Raw genomic sequence first — 19,868 nt, 5'->3', positions numbered from 1 at the left:
GCTGATCTTTCTACAGGGTGAATTGTTTGTAGCTGAACTCTCTACAAGGTAACTTCTTCTAGCTGATCTCTCTACAGGGTGATTTGTTGGTAGCTGAATTCTGTGTAGGTGATTTGTTTGCAGCTGAACTCTTTACAGAATGGTTTCTTTGTAGCTGAACTCTCTACAAGGTAACTTCTTCTAGCTGATCTTTCTACTGGGCGATTTGTTTGTAACTGAATTTTCTACAGGCTGATTTGTTTGCAGCTGAACTCTCTACATGGTGGTTTCTTTGTTGCTGAACTCTCTACAAGGTGAATTCTTCTAGCTGATTTCTCTACAGGGTAATTTGTTGAAGTCTGTACAAGGTGCTCTTTTGGAGGTGATCTCACTGCAGGTTGATTTGTTTGTAGCTGAACTCACTAAAGGGTGATTTGCTTGTAGCTGAACCCCTTACATTGTGTATAATTTCTAGCTACTAGCTGATCTCTCTACAGCAGGGGCGGATTCGGGGGGAGGGGGGGCTTTGGGGGCTGAAGCCCCCTTCACTTTTAGGCTTTACTCGATCAATATGCTGACTATTATAATGAAATTTTGTCTTGGCATAATTATATGATCACTAATAATACAAATACTCATAAAACCACCTTATAAGCATCTTTTCAAGGTATTATCAGTGGATTTATGCTAAAGTTTATGCAACAAGGACTCCGATCAGCATTGGAGGTGTACAAGATCGAGATATTCTAATAGAGCAGTCAGCTAACTACTCTAATAGAACATTCACTGGAAGCATATAGTATGGAATTTTTCCAAATCCGCCTGCACCTATACATACAATGAAGTGCATTGGTCTGTTTAAAGGGCTTCATTCATCTACTTGTGTAGTTAATATGTATGGCAATACTTAATTCAGGTACACAGTTTCCATTGAAAATGCTCTCAGATTCAATCTTGTATTGTTCAAATTTCAAAATTTTCCACTTTCAACATTATTGTTTTAACATGCACCTATTCAGTGTTGTGCAATTGTGAGAGGGGTGCATCATGTACTTGGTTGTCTGTACCTACCCAAACTTTTCCATTAACAAAATGCTTCAGAGAGCCATACCTATAATCTAAAGGCAGTATATAAAATATCTACAGGCAGAAAATATTATGAATTTTATGTGGAAATGTCACCAAATTGCAGTATTTTAGCATCTATTTTTCAAAAATTTCCTGGGGGGGCATGCCCCCAGATTCCCCTAGTTCCAGCATGCTTTGCACACCTTTACCCAAGAGATTAGTACCTTGAGTTAGCTCCCCCTTTTATAAATCCTAGATCTGCCCCTGTACAGGGTGATTTGTTTGTAGCTGATCTCTCTACAAGGTAATTTGTTTGTAGCTGATCTCTCTGCAGGTCGATTTGTTTGTAGCTGAACTCTCTACTGGGTGATTTGTTTCTAGCTGATCTCTCTACAGGGTGATTTGTTTGTAGCTGAACTCTCTATAAGGTGATTTGTTTGTAGCTGATCTCTCTACAGGTTGATGTTTTTGTAGCTTAACTCTCTACAGGGTGATTTGTTTGTAGCCGATCTCTGTACAGGGTAATTTGTTTGTAGCTGAACTCTCTATAAGGTGATTTGTTTGTAGCTGAGGTTGATTTGTTTTAGCTGAACTCTCTACAGGGTGATTTGCTTGTAGCTGAGCTCCTTACATTGTGACTAGTTTCTAGCTGATGTCTCTACAGGGTGATTTTTTTGTAGCTGAACTCTCTACAGGGTGATTTGTTTCTAGCTTATCTCTCTACAGGTTGATTTGTTTGTAGCTGACCTCTCTTCAGGGTGATTTGTTTGTAGCTGATCTCTCTACAGGTTGATTTGTTTGTAGCTGAACTCTCTACAGGGTGATTTGTTTGTAGCTGATCTCTCTACAGGGTAATTTGTTTGTAGTTGAACTGTCTATAAAGTGATTTGTTTGTAGATGATCTCTCTGCAGCAGGTTGATTTGTTTTAGCTGAACTCTCTACAGGGTGATTTGCTTGTAGCTGAACTCCTTACATTGTGTCTAGTTTCTAGCTGATCTCTGTACAGGGTGATTTGTTTGTAGCTGATCTCTCTACAGGGTTATTTGTTTTATAGTTGTAACATGGGCACGAGTGGTCTGCCTGATATGTCTACCTTCAGCCCGAGGGCCGCAGGCCCGAGGGCTGAAGGTAGACATATCAGGCAGACCACAAGTGCCCATGTTACAACTATTATGTAACACTTCTTAGCTAGCTGCTAAGAGTTAACTGCTGTAGCAGCAATTTTATTTAAATGAGAGATCTCGACTTTCGATTGTGACATTAAACATGTACTTTCAGGCTACATTGCTGTACCACCTGTAGTTGTAGTATTTTGATGCCTTTTTGGAATGTGATGAGTCAGCAACTGCATGGAAGTTGTAAGCAAGTCTCTCATTGCTCGTCCTCCAAAGTCTTTCGTTCCCAATCGACGATTTTGTCTAGGATTACCCGAGTGGTGCCCTTGCTGTATGGATAAATCTGACGATATACCGGCAAAGTCACTTAAGCTAAAGCAGCCTCGTGCTAATTGTGATCATTTGGCACAAGCAAGTAAGAAAACGAAAGATTCCACTGAGTCTAAATCTCTAGAGAACTCTAAAGGTGACATCAACGCAGATCGTTTTGATTTCGACACGACATTGGAAGAACTCGATTCATTTAAAGAAGGAAGTTGCCCTGCTAACACATCTAAGAATACTGAATGGGCTGTACGTACAGTTGAACAATGGAGGGCAGCAAGAAACCTAAAGTATTCATCTGATCAATGTCCTGCTAATTTTCTAGCGAGTGATGATCGCCAAGAAATATGCAATTGGCTGTGTAAGTTTATTACTGAAGTGCGTAAAGCTGATAGGGGCCAATACACACCGCTTGGCATATATTTGCTGCTGTCAGGAGTGCAGCGACATATAAGAAAGATGCGACCTACTGAGGAGATCAATTTTTCGCAAGATATTGTATTTCATCCTCTAAGAAATGTGTGTGATGCAGTGTACAAACGGCTGCACAGCAAAGGTATTGGAGTGGACACAAAAGCTACTCCACTGTTATCAAAGAACGAAGAAGATATACTTTGGGAAAGGGGAATTCTTAGTTTGGATAATCCCACAGGTCTGTTCAATGCAGTGTTTTTTTATAATGGCAAAAACTTTTGCCTAAGAGGTGGAGTAGAGCATAGGAATTTAAGGGTGTTTCAGCTTTCCAGAGAAACTAATATTATAGATGGCAAAGAAGTTTCGTGCTATGTGTACACTGAATATGGGTCCAAGAATAACCAAGGAGGGCTTGCGTCCCTTAACCAAAGAAATAAAACTGTTAAACAGTACGAAACTGATTCAGAGCAATGCCATGTAAAGATATTGGACAAGTATTTGGAAGTATTGCGTCGTGACACAGCACTGGAGAATGATGCATTTTATATGCAACCAAATAGTGAGTTTTCCAGTGGGTCATCTGTGCCCTGGTTTAAGAAAACACCAGTTGGAAAAAATACCCTAGCTGTGATGATTAAAAAATGTGTGAGCATGCTGGTATTAGTGGTGGATATATCAATCACAGTCTTCGGGCATTCGGAACCACTACTATGTTTCATGCTAATGTTCCTGAGAAGCTCATTCAACAAAGAACTGATCACCGATCACTAGAAGCTCTTCGTCAATACGAACGTACTTCTGAGTCTCAGCTGTTAGATATCTCAAATGTCATGACTCATGGTGGTAAACTACCTAGTACCAATGTCAAGAAAGATGCAAGTAGTGCAAACAAACCTTCTACCAAACTAGGTGTTCCACAACTGCCGGTGCCAAAGAATGACAGTGTGACACTTTTATTGAGCAATTGTACTTTTACTGGCTGCTCAGTTACTTTGTCTGGGCAAGCAATGAATCAAGCTCCACAGAAGACTATTGATGAGCAGAAAATCTTTGAAGAGACACTTAAAGATATCAACATTGATGATGTCTTTGATGATTAAAGATTGACAGTAGTTGCTTTAAAACAATAACATTTGATTTAGGATAATTGTATGATTTCATTAAAAAAAATTAATCCCACAATTACAATTTTTTAGTCAATGATATGGTTTTAAGTACAATTGGTCACTAATAACATAGTAAAGTGTATTATCTGTGGTGAGGGCATTATTTGTATAATGCCCTGTGATCAGGGCATTATTCTTGGCTGCAGAGTAATATCAAATATGTACACTGCAAAATTCCTTTGATCTGCCTACTCAAAGTGTTACATTTCTAGCTTATCTCTTTACAGGTTGATTTGTGTGTAACTGATCTCTCTACAAGCTGATTTGTTTGTAGCTGATCTCTCTGCAGGTTGATTTGTTTGTAGCTGATCTCTCTACAAGTTGATTTGTGTGTAGCTGATCTCTCTGCAGGTTAATTTGTTTGTAGCTGATCTCTCTACATGGTAATTTGCTTGTAGCTGAACTCTCTATAAGGTGATTTGTTTGTAGCTAATCTCTCTGCAGGTTGATTTGTATTAGCTGAACTCTCTACAGAGTGATTTAATTGTAGCTGAACTTCTTACATTGTGTCTAGTTCTAGCTGATGTCTCTACAGGTTGATTTTTTGTAGCTGAACTCTCTACAGGGTGATTTGTTTCTAGCTTATCTCCCTACAGGTTGATTTTGTGTGTAACTGATCTCTCTACAAGCTGATTTGATCTCTTTGCAGGTTGATTTGTTTGTAGTTGATCTTTATGATTTGTTTGTTGCTGATCGCTCTAAAGGTTGATTTGTTTGTAGCTGAACTCTCTGCAAAGTGTTATGTTTGTAGCTGATCTCTCTACAGGGTAATTTGTTTGTAGCTGAACTCTCTCCACAGTGACTTGTGTGTAGCTGAATTCTCTAGAGAGTGACTTAATTGTAGGCGAACTCTCTACAGGGTGCATGACTTGTTTATAGCTGAACTCTCTTCAGTGTGACCTGTAATGTTCTGAATCTCTACAGTGATATATTTGTAGCTTAACTCTCAACAGGGTGACTTGCTTCTTGCTGAACTGTCTATAAGATTAACTGTTTGCAGCTGAACTCCCTACATAATAACTTGCAATGTAATAGAATTCTATAATGAAGTAAATAAATTAGCTGAATGCTCTATTAGGGTGACTGTTCTATTAGAGTATCTCGATCTCGCATTTGCCACATGGAGTTGGATTTCGAATCATAACTCAGTGGTTTGTAATCCAATTCTTCTATACTACTGCAAGGACTTTCTATGAAGATTATTCCAGCTATACACCGATTTTCAGCTCATTGCTCTAAGCGGTTTGCCTAGTAGGCGTAAAAACTAATACTTTTTTATTCATAAAAATCGATCGCGTAATTGTGACACAAGTTGGATTTTGTGTCATATCTCCGTGGTCTTTATCTCGATTCCTTTCAAACCACCAAAAGGCACTCCTACGATGGTTACTCCATCTACATAGCAATTTTCAACTCATTCTATAAAGCGGTTTACCCTGTAGGTGTGACAACAAATCGATCTTGTTTTACGCGAATAACCGGTCATAACTCCTGCACCATTCATCAGAGTTGCACCAAATTTGATACTAGGATTTGCCTTTGGGCTCCCTTTCTGTATGCCACATTTCAAGGCGATCGGAGCACGCGTTTACGTAACCAAGAAAAAAATCGAAGCTTTGGCAGCTGGTATCTCGAAAATGGCTGGAGCGATTTCCATCAAATTTGGAATGTGGACTCCCTGGCTGGCGGGCAACTCTGTAGCAAATTTGGTTCTAATCGGATAAGGGATCACCGAGATACAAAGGTGTGAAAATGACGTTTTCTTTCTTCCTGTAAATATACTCACGGTGTGGCGCGCCGGCTTCTTGGGCAGCGCGACACACTACCGTGTGTCTTGATACCTTATTGTGCTTTTCCAGGCATCACAGATGCTACAGGAAACAATCTACACCATGATACTGTGAACTTACTATGAGTAACAATTTATGTTTGAAAAGTACGTATGCACCAAAAGATATGTTAAAATTGCTATTATAGTAGTGTTTAAACCTGTGACCTACTAACCACAACTTTGTCTAGTGGTTTACAGTGGAATATAGATAAAGTTTTTTCTACACCGTGGCCTTCAATCACCGTAGAGACGGAACCATTTAAATGTTTACAGCTTATAAAGTCGTGATAATGTACCAATTTCTTAACTCATTATCTGGTTAGATATCATTAGCTTTTATTGAAAAGAAAAGCTTTTATTGCAAAGAAAAGTGACATTACAGAAGAGTTGCATCAGGGACGTATGGATGGGGGTTTCCAGGGGTTTCAGGAAACCCCTTTGGATTTTATACAGTACTTGAAACGTTAAGAAATTGATACTTCAGGTTTCCAGGCTCTGGAATCTGTCATGGAACAGGACACATCTTAAACTTTTATCTTAGTTAAGTAATAGCTTCTAACATGATAGCAATGCTTATAGCATTGTTCTGAATTGTGATTTTGGTGAAAAGACCGAGATACTCTAATAGAGCAGTCAGGCAATCAGTCACACAGTTTTTATTTTTATTTTATTTTTTTCCTCCGGCCCTAATGGCACTCCCTTCCACCCACACGTCTCTATGGAAAACAAGCTAGAAGAACAACATAAAAATGGAAAAAGAAAGAATTTACCTACAGAAAAGACACCTAAAAGAACCTACAGAAGCCCAGGGAATGTTAGTGAACTGGTAGATGCCCCTCTGCGACGGCGAGATCTACTGCCGGGGGCACACCAGGACGCTTAGAGCATGATCGAGAACCACGGATGCACATGATGGAGGAGTGAAGCAAGGAGAACCCCAAACTGCAACGGAACCAGCCCATCACTACTGAATATGGGGAACTCCACTTCTCACTGAGTATAGTTGAGCCAAATGCTTATACTTTTATAGGTGGTAGTGGCTGCTTTCCCCATTCCACCGGAGGAGGAAAAAACTAATGGGGTAAAACTGCCATGCTCGAGGCCATGCTCTACTTCGCGTATACGCTCCTCATAAGCACGACGCTTCTCAGCTTCATGCCTACGAAAAGTGGCAGCCAAGGTGGTAAACCGATTGGAGGCTGCAAAAGAATAAAAAAACGCGAACATTAAAAAAGGTGCGATGATGTAAGCACCTCCTAAAACCAAATCAATATCAAAACTAATGTCAAATTTACCGGATTCCGCAAGGTTTTGCCCGTTTCCGGTAAAAATTACGCCACCTCGTAAACAAACCACTATAACTTTCGGTCAGTTTCCTCAATGACATATATCACCAGCAAACATCTATTACATTTAATAGTCACTGTTCATTTAATTCCATAGCATCTACCAGAAGTCACCATCTTTCACTAGTCCCTCCACAGTCCACCATTAATTCTAGGAGAAATTCTTTTTTTGTCAACACAACTTTCTTCTGGAACACTGTGCCATTACATATCCTTGAAGACAGTAATCGAAAGTCTTTCCGGCATCACTTATAATTACTTATGTGTCAAGTAACTTCTTAATCACTGTTTTGTGTTTTGTTGAGTACTGTTTAGTTTGTAGTGTACTGTAGGTATATGTATATGTATGTTTGTTTTTGTAGGCGGACACCTTGTACAGGCTTTGCCTTTTGTGTATGCCTTCCTTTTTGGTAAATTGATAATAATAATAATAATAACTTCTGCATACTTCAGTTTACGGAAACACCGTTTGGTTTATCGAACTCGTTAATGTCAGGCGAGTCCTGTGGTATATTAGATTTTGCTCTGAGACGAACAGGAAGGGCAGAAAGAGCCTTGTTCTGGTGAATTACGCATCATCAGGTAGCTACGTAAAATAATGCTGGAAAAACAAGGTTTTTCGATTACTTCTCTGTAAAATTACCAGTTAAACACTCAGTACGGGTGGATTCGTAATTAGTACACTTCAACACATACAATGATACCAAGTTTTGGGGATTTGGTGGAGGATAACAGCCTGTACTTTTGGGATTTGTCCACCCGAATAATAAATTTCTCCAATAGGCTTTTGTATGGAGTGCGCATTATGCCGTAATCAAACATGAATAAGAGACACTGTGGTAACGTTACAATCCCAGTACGGGCGGCATTGTATAGGGCAATTCATGGGCTTTCTTTCATTGTATAATGTGCTGTAGAAATTATGGGTGCTAATGCCTGTACTTTTGTGTTTTCTGAATATATTACAAAACGCATGTATTTTGTAATGGATAAGGGAATGACAAGGTTTTTTTAATCATGTTTGACAAACCTGAGGTAGTGGAAGGGTTATAAAGTAGATATTACATCTTTTTAATGTTTAATTCTTTAGAATTAAGGGTAAAACTTAGATTTCTGTGAAAAAAAATTTGACCATTGAGGTTTTGGCTGTGATTTGACAAAATATACAGAGTAGTTTTGATATGGCGGCGGCTCTGATATCCACTCTGGCATCATCATCAAGCACAGCTGAACGGTGATGCATAACCTCACCAGACAGGGCAAGTAAGTGAGGCTCTACTTGGACATCATGGCACACTTCTGTCATCAAACTAGCAGTCAAATCTCGTACTTCATTTGGCCAGATAATTGGATATAGGCACCATGTGGGCGGCTAAGGGTGTGAGACAAGGTAAAATCCTTACCACACACACAGTGTGATGGTCACTTAGCTGTAGTGGAAACCCCTTTTTAAACTTCCTGCGTATGCCCCTGTGCATGGTGCATTAGATTGCTTGCACTTCATCAGACAAGCATCACAACTTTGTACATATGTAGGCTGTGCTTCCAGTAGCATTTAATTTTAGATATAGTACCATCACAAATTTGGTAAAAACTTGAAGGCCCTGGGCTGCGGTGCCCAAGTGTAGCGAGGGTGCTACTAAAGGCCTGAGGGTTCAGTCTAAACCCATAGAACTCTGTGGTTCTTGAAATCTAACTGATTTAGACTATGACTCATTATTGTACCTTGTCGAGTTGACAGCTGTTTGTAAATGAGAAATGTATTGTTAATTGCTAGAAACGAGCCCTCTACACCTCCCTACATGGAGGGACCTCAGTGTGGCTGTCGCTACCCATTTAGCATTGTCAATGTTACAGACACATGCTATGTTTCAAGAAGTATTGGAATACAACTCATTGTTGCTATGCCTTGACAGCTGCTTTTAAACACGAAATGTAGCGCTGATTAGTACCATTACACCTCCCTCTAATTCAGTATGGCTGTTATAGCCATTTAAATGCCTGTGCATTGCCAATGTTACAGGCACATAATATTATCGTGTTTTGTATTGCCTCAGAGCATGGACATGAGTGTAGCACTATGGGATTTAGAGACCACATTTTCAAATTTCAATATCAAACTTGTTGTAGTCTAAGTTTGATTAGAGATCGTAGTAGGGAAACAAGGGAGGGTGCCAACACCTGCGGATATACTAGTGGACATTCAATCCCTAATTCAGTCATGAGTATAGACTGAACTAAGGATTAAAATAATAATGTTTACAAGTATATCTGCAGGTGTAGGCGAACCTACCATACGATATATCCCTAATCAAACTTAAAATTCTTAATTTTCCTTATACTTGTAATGTGTTTACATTTTTGTAACACTATTGACCCATGCATACTGCATCAAAAGAAAGGATGGCACCTGAGTTAATGCTTTCATCTGAATCCATGTCCCAGCTATCAATTATTATGAAGTGGCCATTATGTCTGCCTTTAGCTATGTTCACCCCATCATGCAGTGTACATGAAAAACAGTAGGAGAACCATCTTTGCAGTCATCACGAAAAATATGGATGATTTGTGGACCCCAACTATTAGTTACTGTGAAATGGCCATTATGCTTCGCTTTCAGCTATATCCAGCATGTTTCACAGTGTTACAAACGAAAAACAGTACTATATAGATGCACTTCAATCTATTCACCATGCATGGAAAACATGGATGACTCCCACTTATTAAGCATAAGGTAGGGAGGCCATTGCACTACAACTAATTGGCATCTTTGGCTGTCAGCAAAAAGAAATGGGACACACAGGAGGACAAAGTGAGCCCCATGATGCATGCATTGTATGTACTGTGGTATGCTAAAAGGCAAGTCTTGGGACAAAGCGACATCAAACAGTGAAAAAAATCAAGCCTGTTGCCTTAGCTGTTCTTGAGTTATGCTTGCCTTAGAAAATTCCATTGAATAATTTTTTAAAAGTTTTGTAACAATCTATTGGAAGCATTTAGGGTCGTATTAAAGGCACTTTTGGGCTTGATTATACCTAACCAATACTACCAAGGTGCTAGGATGATACTGGGAAGCTGTGATATTTTTTTCTCAGAAAAATCCAAACCTCTATGATCTTTAATATACCGTACTACCACACTGTATATGACAAGTAAATGGAAAAATCTATGCCATCAGCAAGAGTTAAACACATGCCCTATAACTTTAACTCTTGCATTCAAATCATGTGTTTAATGTACATGGTGAAAGTATCTGAACTGAACTTAGTTTTAACCTGTGACAAAGCACATACGTTACATTACATTGGAAGCTACCACTCTTTACATGTTGAATAACTTTTAATGTATTGTAATACCCCCAAAGTATAAGCAAAAGGATGTGAGGGTGAGTAAGAAATGCAGTACAGGTGCAGTAATACAGTCTTCACACCTTTTGTGGTACATGTGTCACTGTACAGATTACAGAATAGTATGTAACCTGTCATGCATGCTCAAGTTGCACATCCTTAGCATTTACTTCAGGCATATTAATGAGATCTTAATTAGAGATGAATCATCTTCAATTGTAATTAATGATTTGTACTCTCAGACTGGTTGTAATCTCACATAACTAGCTATAGGTCAGTTTATTTTGTGTGTGGGCAAGATAAGAAAGGTCAGCGCTCTGGAATTTTCTCACCTAACTGTCCACCACAGATTAATTAGGTACGTAGTCACGCATAGTCAGACTACTTTTGCTTTTTATGTGTGTGAGTTGTTTGTGTGTGGTTATACAGGAGCATGGGTCAAATTTTACTTACACCAGTGTCTTCAACATACTGTCAAGAAAGAACATAAATATGCATCAATTTACAGCTACAATGTTCAATATCAACGCCAGAGGATAAGCATATAATTTTATTCAAGTCCCATGTATGTGCTTTGTGGTTAAGAACTACATATGAGCTAGTAGTTCAGCTTTAATAAGTAAGCACAATAAAAACTACACCACTAGTTTGCAATTGCTTCAAACCTACCAGTATTGAAGCCCACAATCCCCTGCACATATGCCAAGCACTGTACCACTTAGAACAGCTCATACTAATGATATCCACACTATAAAATGGAAAATCCATTAAAGATGAGGGATTTCAAGACTATTCCATAAGTATCCAATTGCTTGTCACATTACATGTGCCTTAGGTGGCTACCTGATGTCTCTACAGCACATTGAAGGCCATGGTATTAGACAATATTTGATTAAAAACCACACGACAAAGGATTGTACAGCTGGCAGTAGTGTAGTAGCATACAGTAGTTTCTTTCTTTGTAGCTATATACCTTTTGTACTCACTTTTTAAATTGATACATGATTTTGTTTATTCTTTGAAGGCACTTGTGTAAGTAGAATTTGAGCTATGCCTTTGTCTAAACTACATAAAAAGAGCTTGAGAGTTTGCTCACCAAACTGTTAACCACAGGTTATTTATCAAACCTGGGTTGTCATATACCACTTTCTCTCTCATGCGGGTGCAGGCTTTACTTTACTTGTCCTGCCTACACACAAAAGAAACTGGTCTAGCTACTTGTGACTAGCTACAAATGGTACAACATTTGATAATGTTAGCAATAGCAACAGTATAATTTACTGGGTGTGCCACTGTTTTAATTGATAAATTTTATTACAAAGCAGTGCATATATATATGTGACCGGATCTGCGAAAACCCGAAATAATGGCGCAAGCCTAAATTTTCAGTATAAGCCATTGATTTGTAATGGGTAAAATATTTGCGTAATCGAAAAAAAGAATCGTAAATTGTTTAAACGCGTTGTTCTTTGTGAAGGAAGGGTCCTATGATAACAACCTGGATATCATCTTATTCACCTACTAAAGGGGAGTTCAACAATCTTTGTTTCGTTGCAGTAGACTAAAGGATACGTAAGTTATGGGCGTTTGTTTACGTCACGTCGAAACGATCGTATGCGATCGATTTTTCTTCACTGATTTCGTCTCTGTATGCAGTGAACAATGATAATAGAAGAAAACACTTAAGCAGTAATGTACTCCCCTATTCATGGCGAACACAACGGTGCACGTTGCAACTCTGTACTGCATTTTATTTGTGAGTTACAGCCGTTTTTGTAAGCGCATGTAATTTATTTTCCCTATATATACTTGCTGTACAAATCGATCTTTCTGTTGCTACTTTGTAGTACAAAACTGAGTTGTTGCCATATGACGCTGAAACTTGGTCAGAACATACACTTGGCTAAATACATTATAGATATTCAATAATAAAGAATTTGAAAAATGCACCATTATGTCGGGTTTTCGCAGATTCGGTGTGTGTGTGTGTGTGTGTGTGTGTGTGTGTGTGTGTGTGTGTGTGTGTGTGTGTGTGTGTGTGTGTGTGTGTGTGTGTGTGTGTGTGTGTGTGTGTGTGTGTGTGTGTGTGTGTGTGTGTGTGTGTGTGTGTGTGTGTGTGTGTGTGTGTGTGTGTGTGTGTGTGTGTGTGTGTGTGTGTGTGTGTGTGTGTGTGTGTGTGTGTGTGTGTGTGTGTGTGTGTGTGTGTGTGTGTGTGTGTGTGTGTGTGTGTGTGTGTGTGTGTGTGTGTGTGTGTGTGTGTGTGTGTGTGTGTGTGTGTGTGTGTGTGTGTGTGTGTGTGTGTGTGTGTGTGTGTGTGTGTGTGTGTGTGTGTGTGTGTGTGTGTGTGTGTGTGTGTGTGTGTGTGTGTGTGTGTGTGTGTGTGTGTGTGTGTGTGTGTGTGTGTGTGTGTGTGTGTGTGTGTGTGTGTGTGTGTGTGTGTGTGTGTGTGTGTGTGTGTGTGTGTGTGTGTGTGTGTGTGTGTGTGTGTGTGTGTGTGTGTGTGTGTGTGTGTGTGTGTGTGTGTGTGTGTGTGTGTGTGTGTGTGTGTGTGTGTGTGTGTGTGTGTGTGTGTGTGTGTGTGTGTGTGTGTGTGTGTGTGTGTGTGTGTGTGTGTGTGTGTGTGTGTGTGTGTGTGTGTGTGTGTGTGTGTGTGTGTGTGTGTGTGTGTGTGTGTGTGTGTGTGTGTGTGTGTGTGTGTGTGTGTGTGTGTGTGTGTGTGTGTGTGTGTGTGTGTGTGTGTGTGTGTGTGTGTGTGTGTGTGTGTGTGTGTGTGTGTGTGTGTGTGTGTGTGTGTGTGTGTGTGTGTGTGTGTGTGTGTGTGTGTGTGTGTGTGTGTGTGTGTGTGTGTGTGTGTGTGTGTGTGTGTGTGTGTGTGTGTGTGTGTGTGTGTGTGTGTGTGTGTGTGTGTGTGTGTGTGTGTGTGTGTGTGTGTGTGTGTGTGTGTGTGTGTGTGTGTGTGTGTGTGTGTGTGTGTGTGTGTGTGTGTGTGTGTGTGTGTGTGTGTGTGTGTGTGTGTGTGTGTGTGTGTGTGTGTGTGTGTGTGTGTGTGTGTGTGTGTGTGTGTGTGTGTGTGTGTGTGTGTGTGTGTGTGTGTGTGTGTGTGTGTGTGTGTGTGTGTGTGTGTGTGTGTGTGTGTGTGTGTGTGTGTGTGTGTGTGTGTGTGTGTGTGTGTGTGTGTGTGTGTGTGTGTGTGTGTGTGTGTGTGTGTGTGTGTGTGTGTGTGTGTGTGTGTGTGTGTGTGTGTGTGTGTGTGTGTGTGTGTGTGTGTGTGTGTGTGTGTGTGTGTGTGTGTGTGTGTGTGTGTGTGTGTGTGTGTGTGTGTGTGTGTGTGTGTGTGTGTGTGTGTGTGTCGGTGTGACAGCGCAGCAAAATTATTTGGGTTGGATTGAGTTCTGTTATATACTGAAATTCATAACATGGACAGTTGCCATTATTTTATTTGTGTTACAAAATATTTTGACTGTAATTTGTAGTGAACATTCTGAAGAAGGTTGGTTAAGACTTTGAATGAAGCTATGGGTTGTAATAAACCAATTGTACAACAAAAAGCTACTGTGCTACGTAGCTACAGCTGTAAACAATTTGAATCCTGAAGTGATAGTGAAGGAAGTTTTAAGCTATGGAGCATTATTCATCATGGCCATACCCACATGTGGATTAGGTTTTAATTGCTACAGTAACTTTCTTGATTTTCAACAGTATTATGATTTGTGACATTATGTGTTTAACTGTTGCACTCGCAATCATAAGTGGTGGAGGGGGGGATTGGAGGCTGAATTCTCCTCAGAATGATATCTCACCGAATTTATAGTGGGGCTGAAAACCGTGGATGTTCTTAGAAGTAGTTTAAAAATGAAAAATAGATTTTTTTTGGTCCACAATGGGAATCAAACCACTGACCTCTTACTTGAGAGAGTTGGTGTATTACCACTGTACCAAGTGTTCCAGGTGTCTAAAAGGCTATTTTGAACTGCTTATAAATGCTGTATATTTTATTAACCCAGTAGTCAACATTACCAAAAGAACTTTGTAAACTACAAATAGCCTGTTTTAAATATTTTTGACTAAATGTTGGTGATGTGCTTCAAATTTTACATTCTGGTGAACTTTGAGACATGTAAAACCTAAAATGGCTAAAGCTTCTAGGATGTTGTACACCCTAAGATTCCCTGCCGCCAGATTCCTCTGCCACTGCTATCAATGCCTAAAATTCCACCCAGTTTTGTCCTCTATAGAAATTCCTTGCTGCATAGTGATATTGCCCAGTAGAATTAAATGCTTTAACTACAGAAACAAGACACTTGATAACTTATCAAAGAAATTGACATGATCCATGCACCAGCGTTAGCTAAGCAACTTATTACAACCAGCTCATGTGTACATGCAATGACCTTATTGCTGTTAGTAAGCAAATGAGCTTTAACAGATACTGTACCATATAATTCCCTTCTATATTGACACAATACATCTTCCTATCAAAAGCACACTTGCACTTATGAAATGTTATGCACCATGACATAATATTGAACTAAATAAAGCTAACCAAACAATCAATACATTTATGAGAATGTTGTTACAGTAAGCATGTGACTGGATGATGCATTGGTTTGGAATTAATTTTCCATAAAACCATGATGATTTAATTATGCATTTCTGGTTTCCTGCCTGGTCATTGTTGAGGAAAGGATTACACAATTACAGTGGTGATAGAAAAACATACTTTAATACACTTCTGAAACTTTTACTGGCATGAAAACACCCATTAGATGTTCACAGTTTCCACATCAGCTTTTGCTTAGCACTCCATATGCTACAATTTAAGTGCACCACATGAAGAAATGAAGAAGAAATCTGGTCACCTGGTCAATTTCAGGGAATTAGTAAAGTATATGCAGCCTATCACAGTGGTCCATGCAGGACAGCCATCATTACTATTTGTACCTCAGACTTCATGCAGTGATAAGCACCGTAGCTACATCTCTCAGCCATATTTGTGTATACACATGCATATGTATAGTTGCTCAAACATCTATATTCAAACCAGTCTTGCTGATAATTGTAACAGTAATTTTCAATGTTCAAATTGTAAACAAAATTGCACTATTCTGCTGTGAACTGTATGTGTACATGTGTATTGTGACCTGAGCAGACTTTTGTGTGTAGTGTTGATGAAGGTGTGCATTGTGGTAAAATGAACCAGTGTGCAAATGAGATGGAAATGTCTAAAAAGAAGCTTAAGAAGGTGGTGAAAGCCACACAGAAGTTGGTAGGACATATTCCTTCAGCTAATGCTATGCAGCCTTCATCATGCAATGCTATGCTACACTAATGCTATATTCTACAGCATACATGTATGTAAAATCTAAGGCGTGCATGTTCTTCTACGATGCAACACTAAAATCACACATGCACAAGAATCATGCAATTTTAAGGGCACAAAACGTATGCATGCATGCTGTGTTGTAATGGAAGAGAAATGATTGAGGAAGTGATTGCTAGCGTTTCTGATAAGTATAGCAGCTACAGAACATTCTTGTACTTTCATTATTTTGCAATGCTTTCCCCCTCACATTCTTGACTCAAACGCACCACAGCATTGCAAAATCTGAAGCCATACACTTTATATACAAAATTCCGCTTGGTCGTAATGTTCAAACGGTTAGAAGAATTTACAATTGAACTGCTGTAGATTTTCTGTCCATTCCAGTCAAGCATTGTGTAGCCATGGAAATGCTCACAACTGAAACAAAATAGAAAATCAGCATACCGTATAGATAACTACACACCTCCAAGAAAAAAGAACCGTGGAACAGTTGGCTTGTAATCCAACTGTGCAACATGTCAAACGCATGCTTAATGGATAGAAAATCCCTGCACGCGGTATAACTTTCATCCGTCCAGCTGTCCCAAAGTAGATCTAATAATCGTACCAAAACGATCCGCAGTTAAAATTTCCAAGGAGAGTAGCTAACTTCCTAGCGCACATTTGTAGCTGCGTGATAGCTAGCTACGTAGCTATAGATCTTGCACTTTTGAGCAGTCAGAACAGACCTGAAGTTTCAAAACTTTCGGCCGCACAACACCGAGTAGCCTAAGCTACATTGAGCGTTATTATTATTATTATAGCTCCACCTTGTTGTTGCAAACGACCTGCTAAGGGGGTCTAAAGCTCATAAATACTTAGTTATAATCTTTTCTTTCGTTACTTGTACTTAATATATTAGCTATTTCATCATTATTTGTGGTGGTCCAATTCTCTCTCTTGAGTTGGGCGTGGCAGTCATAAAAACTCTCAAAACATTGCAATTCTTAACACAATGCATCTATGTATAACTAGAGACGTACCTGTTGAGACTGAGTAGTGTTCTTCGCTAGAAAAGGCCATTTTTACGAAGGGAGACGGACCGATGTAGCACGCGCGCGGTACAATTTCCCACGCTAAATGTGGTCGGTTTAATTATCGCGTGAGAATCTAATTGCCTGAGTTTGTCAGGCCATTGCCACACACACTTTGTAAATTGCATATTTCAGGTTTACGTAGCTTTCAATCTCAACTGTTTTCAATTTCCCTCCACATGCGATATCCGGTTTTGTAATTTGTAATCTAATCGGTTTGCAGCAATATGATTTTTTTTGCGTGCAATACAGCATACTGAAAACTACAACATACTACTACTTATTACCTAACTATATACTTATTACTACCTATACGTACTTAACTTAACCAATGTCAAAGTCAGGAAATTCGTCCTCAGCAGTAAGCGAATACTGGCGGAGTATCATTTTTGCATTGTACCTCCACAAAGTCACAGACAGTTGCTGGAGAAGTTGGCGCCTAGCAAACTTTCGTGGTAAACCGTTTCTAACAGTTGTTCTGTCAGCTATGGATCCTAAAATTGATAGGGCATATGGTGACCAACACCAAAGGTCTCACATACAAGAGGGATAAAATCTCCTCCATTATCATTTACAATGTCCTGGTATTGGTTGTCCTTAGCTATCTCACCAACAGCAGCGGCCACCCCAGCCTGAGAAGAAGCAGAAGATATGACAGCAGACTGAGTGGTACTCCTGACGGAGAGATCAAAATAGGCAGGACGACCAAGATGAAAGTCAGGGTGGTATGTGTCGCCAGGACGAGATCGGTCAGATGGAATGCCTTGCTCCCTAAGAACACCAGGGTGATCTTGGAGCAAGGCATGGTGTACAACAGACACTAAAGCATTATGACGCTGGATCCTCAAGGGACCATGAGAGCACCCCAGCAGATGATCACCAAACTGGTCAATGACAGATAGACAAGTACAGAGTGGTAAAGAAGGGAACAAAGGAATGCCAAGCCACAAACGTAAAGCCATAGTAAAATCATGAGGAGGAATAGCTAGACCCAAAGCAGGCTGTGGAAGTGCTTTAAGCCAACCACTGCTGGTGCCAGAAGAATGTGTAATCTAATCCAAAACAGCCAAGCTGTAAAAAAAGAGTGCGGCCCTCAAGAAGGCTATCATGAAAAAGATGTGAAATCCAAGGTGGCGGCCAAGAAATGGCTGTGATGGTAGGTTAATGGTGAAAATTTAATAACGAAAATTCAGGTGAATTTGGTGCCACTTGGTCTTGGCAAAAAAATCGAGATATGGCATGATATAGGACCAAGTGCCCTTGAATACTTTGATGTATGCAGGGTATACAGGTATACACGCATTGGCTAGTAGTGCTGCACCAATCTGAGCGACACATGCGGGCATACACAGATTGTACACTGGTATAAAACAGTATACATGGGTATACAGTGGTATACACTAGTATACTTTGGTATACACTTGTATACATGGGTATACACTGGTATACACTGGTATACATGGGTATACATGGGTATACACTGGTATACATGGGTATACACTGGTATACATGGGTATACATGGGTATACACTGGTATACATGGGTATACACTGGTATACATGGGTATGGAGTCCAGACACGAGATTACAGGGCTGTGCTGGCTCCTTAGTGGCTGATATGTAGCAAAATCAACAGGGAACACGTCTGGCCAACATTATAAGGCTTTCCACCAGTAAACCACTGATTCTTGCCAAGCCAGGTCCTTCACAAGGCCTGAAATCGCCATTTGAGTACTCCACACCACCCAGAAAAGACGTCTGTTAAAACCAGCCTCGTGTAGTTCGAGTAGTACTGAGGGTCAAAACTAGTAGTACGATAGTGTAGCTATCCACTGGTAGTGTTAAGTTTTGATTTTGCCTGATGTGCGATTTGGATCGGTTTTGTAAAATCTGGTCACAAATAATCGTGCATGTGTAGATATGATTGGCTACAGTTTATGTCAGTTATACCATTAACAATAAGTCAGTGTTACATATAAATTTGTGTATATTGAAGTCACTATCTAAGCAAACATGTACTGTGGATGATTAGACTGTTATCAAATGGAATTTTTTTACAGCTGGGCTTACCTCCAAACTATGGTACTCCATGATTTAATACTATGTAGAACTGGCAAGATACACAAATATGTAGTTGCAGTAGTTGTAATAGTTTCACACTAAAATAATATGACTGTATAGATTGTACAGAGGATGGTTTCGATCCAGTGACCTTGACCTCTGGGTTATGGATCCAGCATGCTCCCACTGTGTGTACAGACTACAGAGTCTATATTAGAATGGTCAAGCATGGGGTATGGTGGCAGCTGAGTGTGGGTTTACCTCCAAACTATTGTACTCCATGAGCAACTGAATAATTATTATAGGTGCATGTACTATTGAAAATACACTGTGTTGGCTTTGTTTGTATGAGGCTGATAATGTAGAATACAGTATGTAAGTTTCTCATTTCTGTACAAATACATGCTTGTTTAACATAATTCAAGCACCATACACCCCAATGCTCTCGCAATATCCTAAACACGTTTATGCATACAGGATTTTGTTTGGATTCCACACACTGTTACGTTTAGGTCTCAAATCACTGAAGAAAATATTTTCCAGTTTATTGTATTAACAGTTAATACCGATACATAATGTATTGGCAAAATATCCTATCATAGATTGTAGTGGCAATTTCAGTGTGCATTGAGACTAATATACCCAAGTTTTGCCACAAACAGGCCGACCCACTTTTTCTGTAGATTAAAATGCAGCATCAATAATATTCTTTCCTGTATTTTGATTTGAAATTTCTGTGAACATCCAACTAGTTAGTGCAACTAGTGATGCAATGATTATTATCTAAATGTGAGAAAATCTGCAGGCAACTTGTTGCTGCA

At 39.6% G+C, this 19,868-nt stretch overlaps 1 protein-coding gene across 1 annotated transcript in view; it reads right to left on the bottom strand.

The window, feature by feature from the left end:
* The window catches only part of LOC136253782 (uncharacterized), a 37,721-nt gene extending 20,685 nt beyond the window's left edge, over positions 1 to 17,036 (bottom strand). Inside the window, exon 1 of the mRNA XM_066046440.1 lies at positions 16,937 to 17,036. Within this exon, the coding sequence (XP_065902512.1) occupies positions 16,937 to 16,976 (40 nt within the window). The 5' untranslated portion in view covers positions 16,977 to 17,036. The remainder of the gene's footprint in view (positions 1 to 16,936) is intronic.
* Positions 17,037 to 19,868: the final 2,832 nt, after the last annotated feature.

This window comes from Dysidea avara, chromosome 4, assembly GCF_963678975.1.
Source record: "Dysidea avara chromosome 4, odDysAvar1.4, whole genome shotgun sequence".
Taxonomy (NCBI): domain Eukaryota; kingdom Metazoa; phylum Porifera; class Demospongiae; order Dictyoceratida; family Dysideidae; genus Dysidea; species Dysidea avara.
The sequence above is the reverse complement of the archived record's forward strand: the minus strand, read 5'-3'. Positions and strand labels throughout refer to the sequence as shown.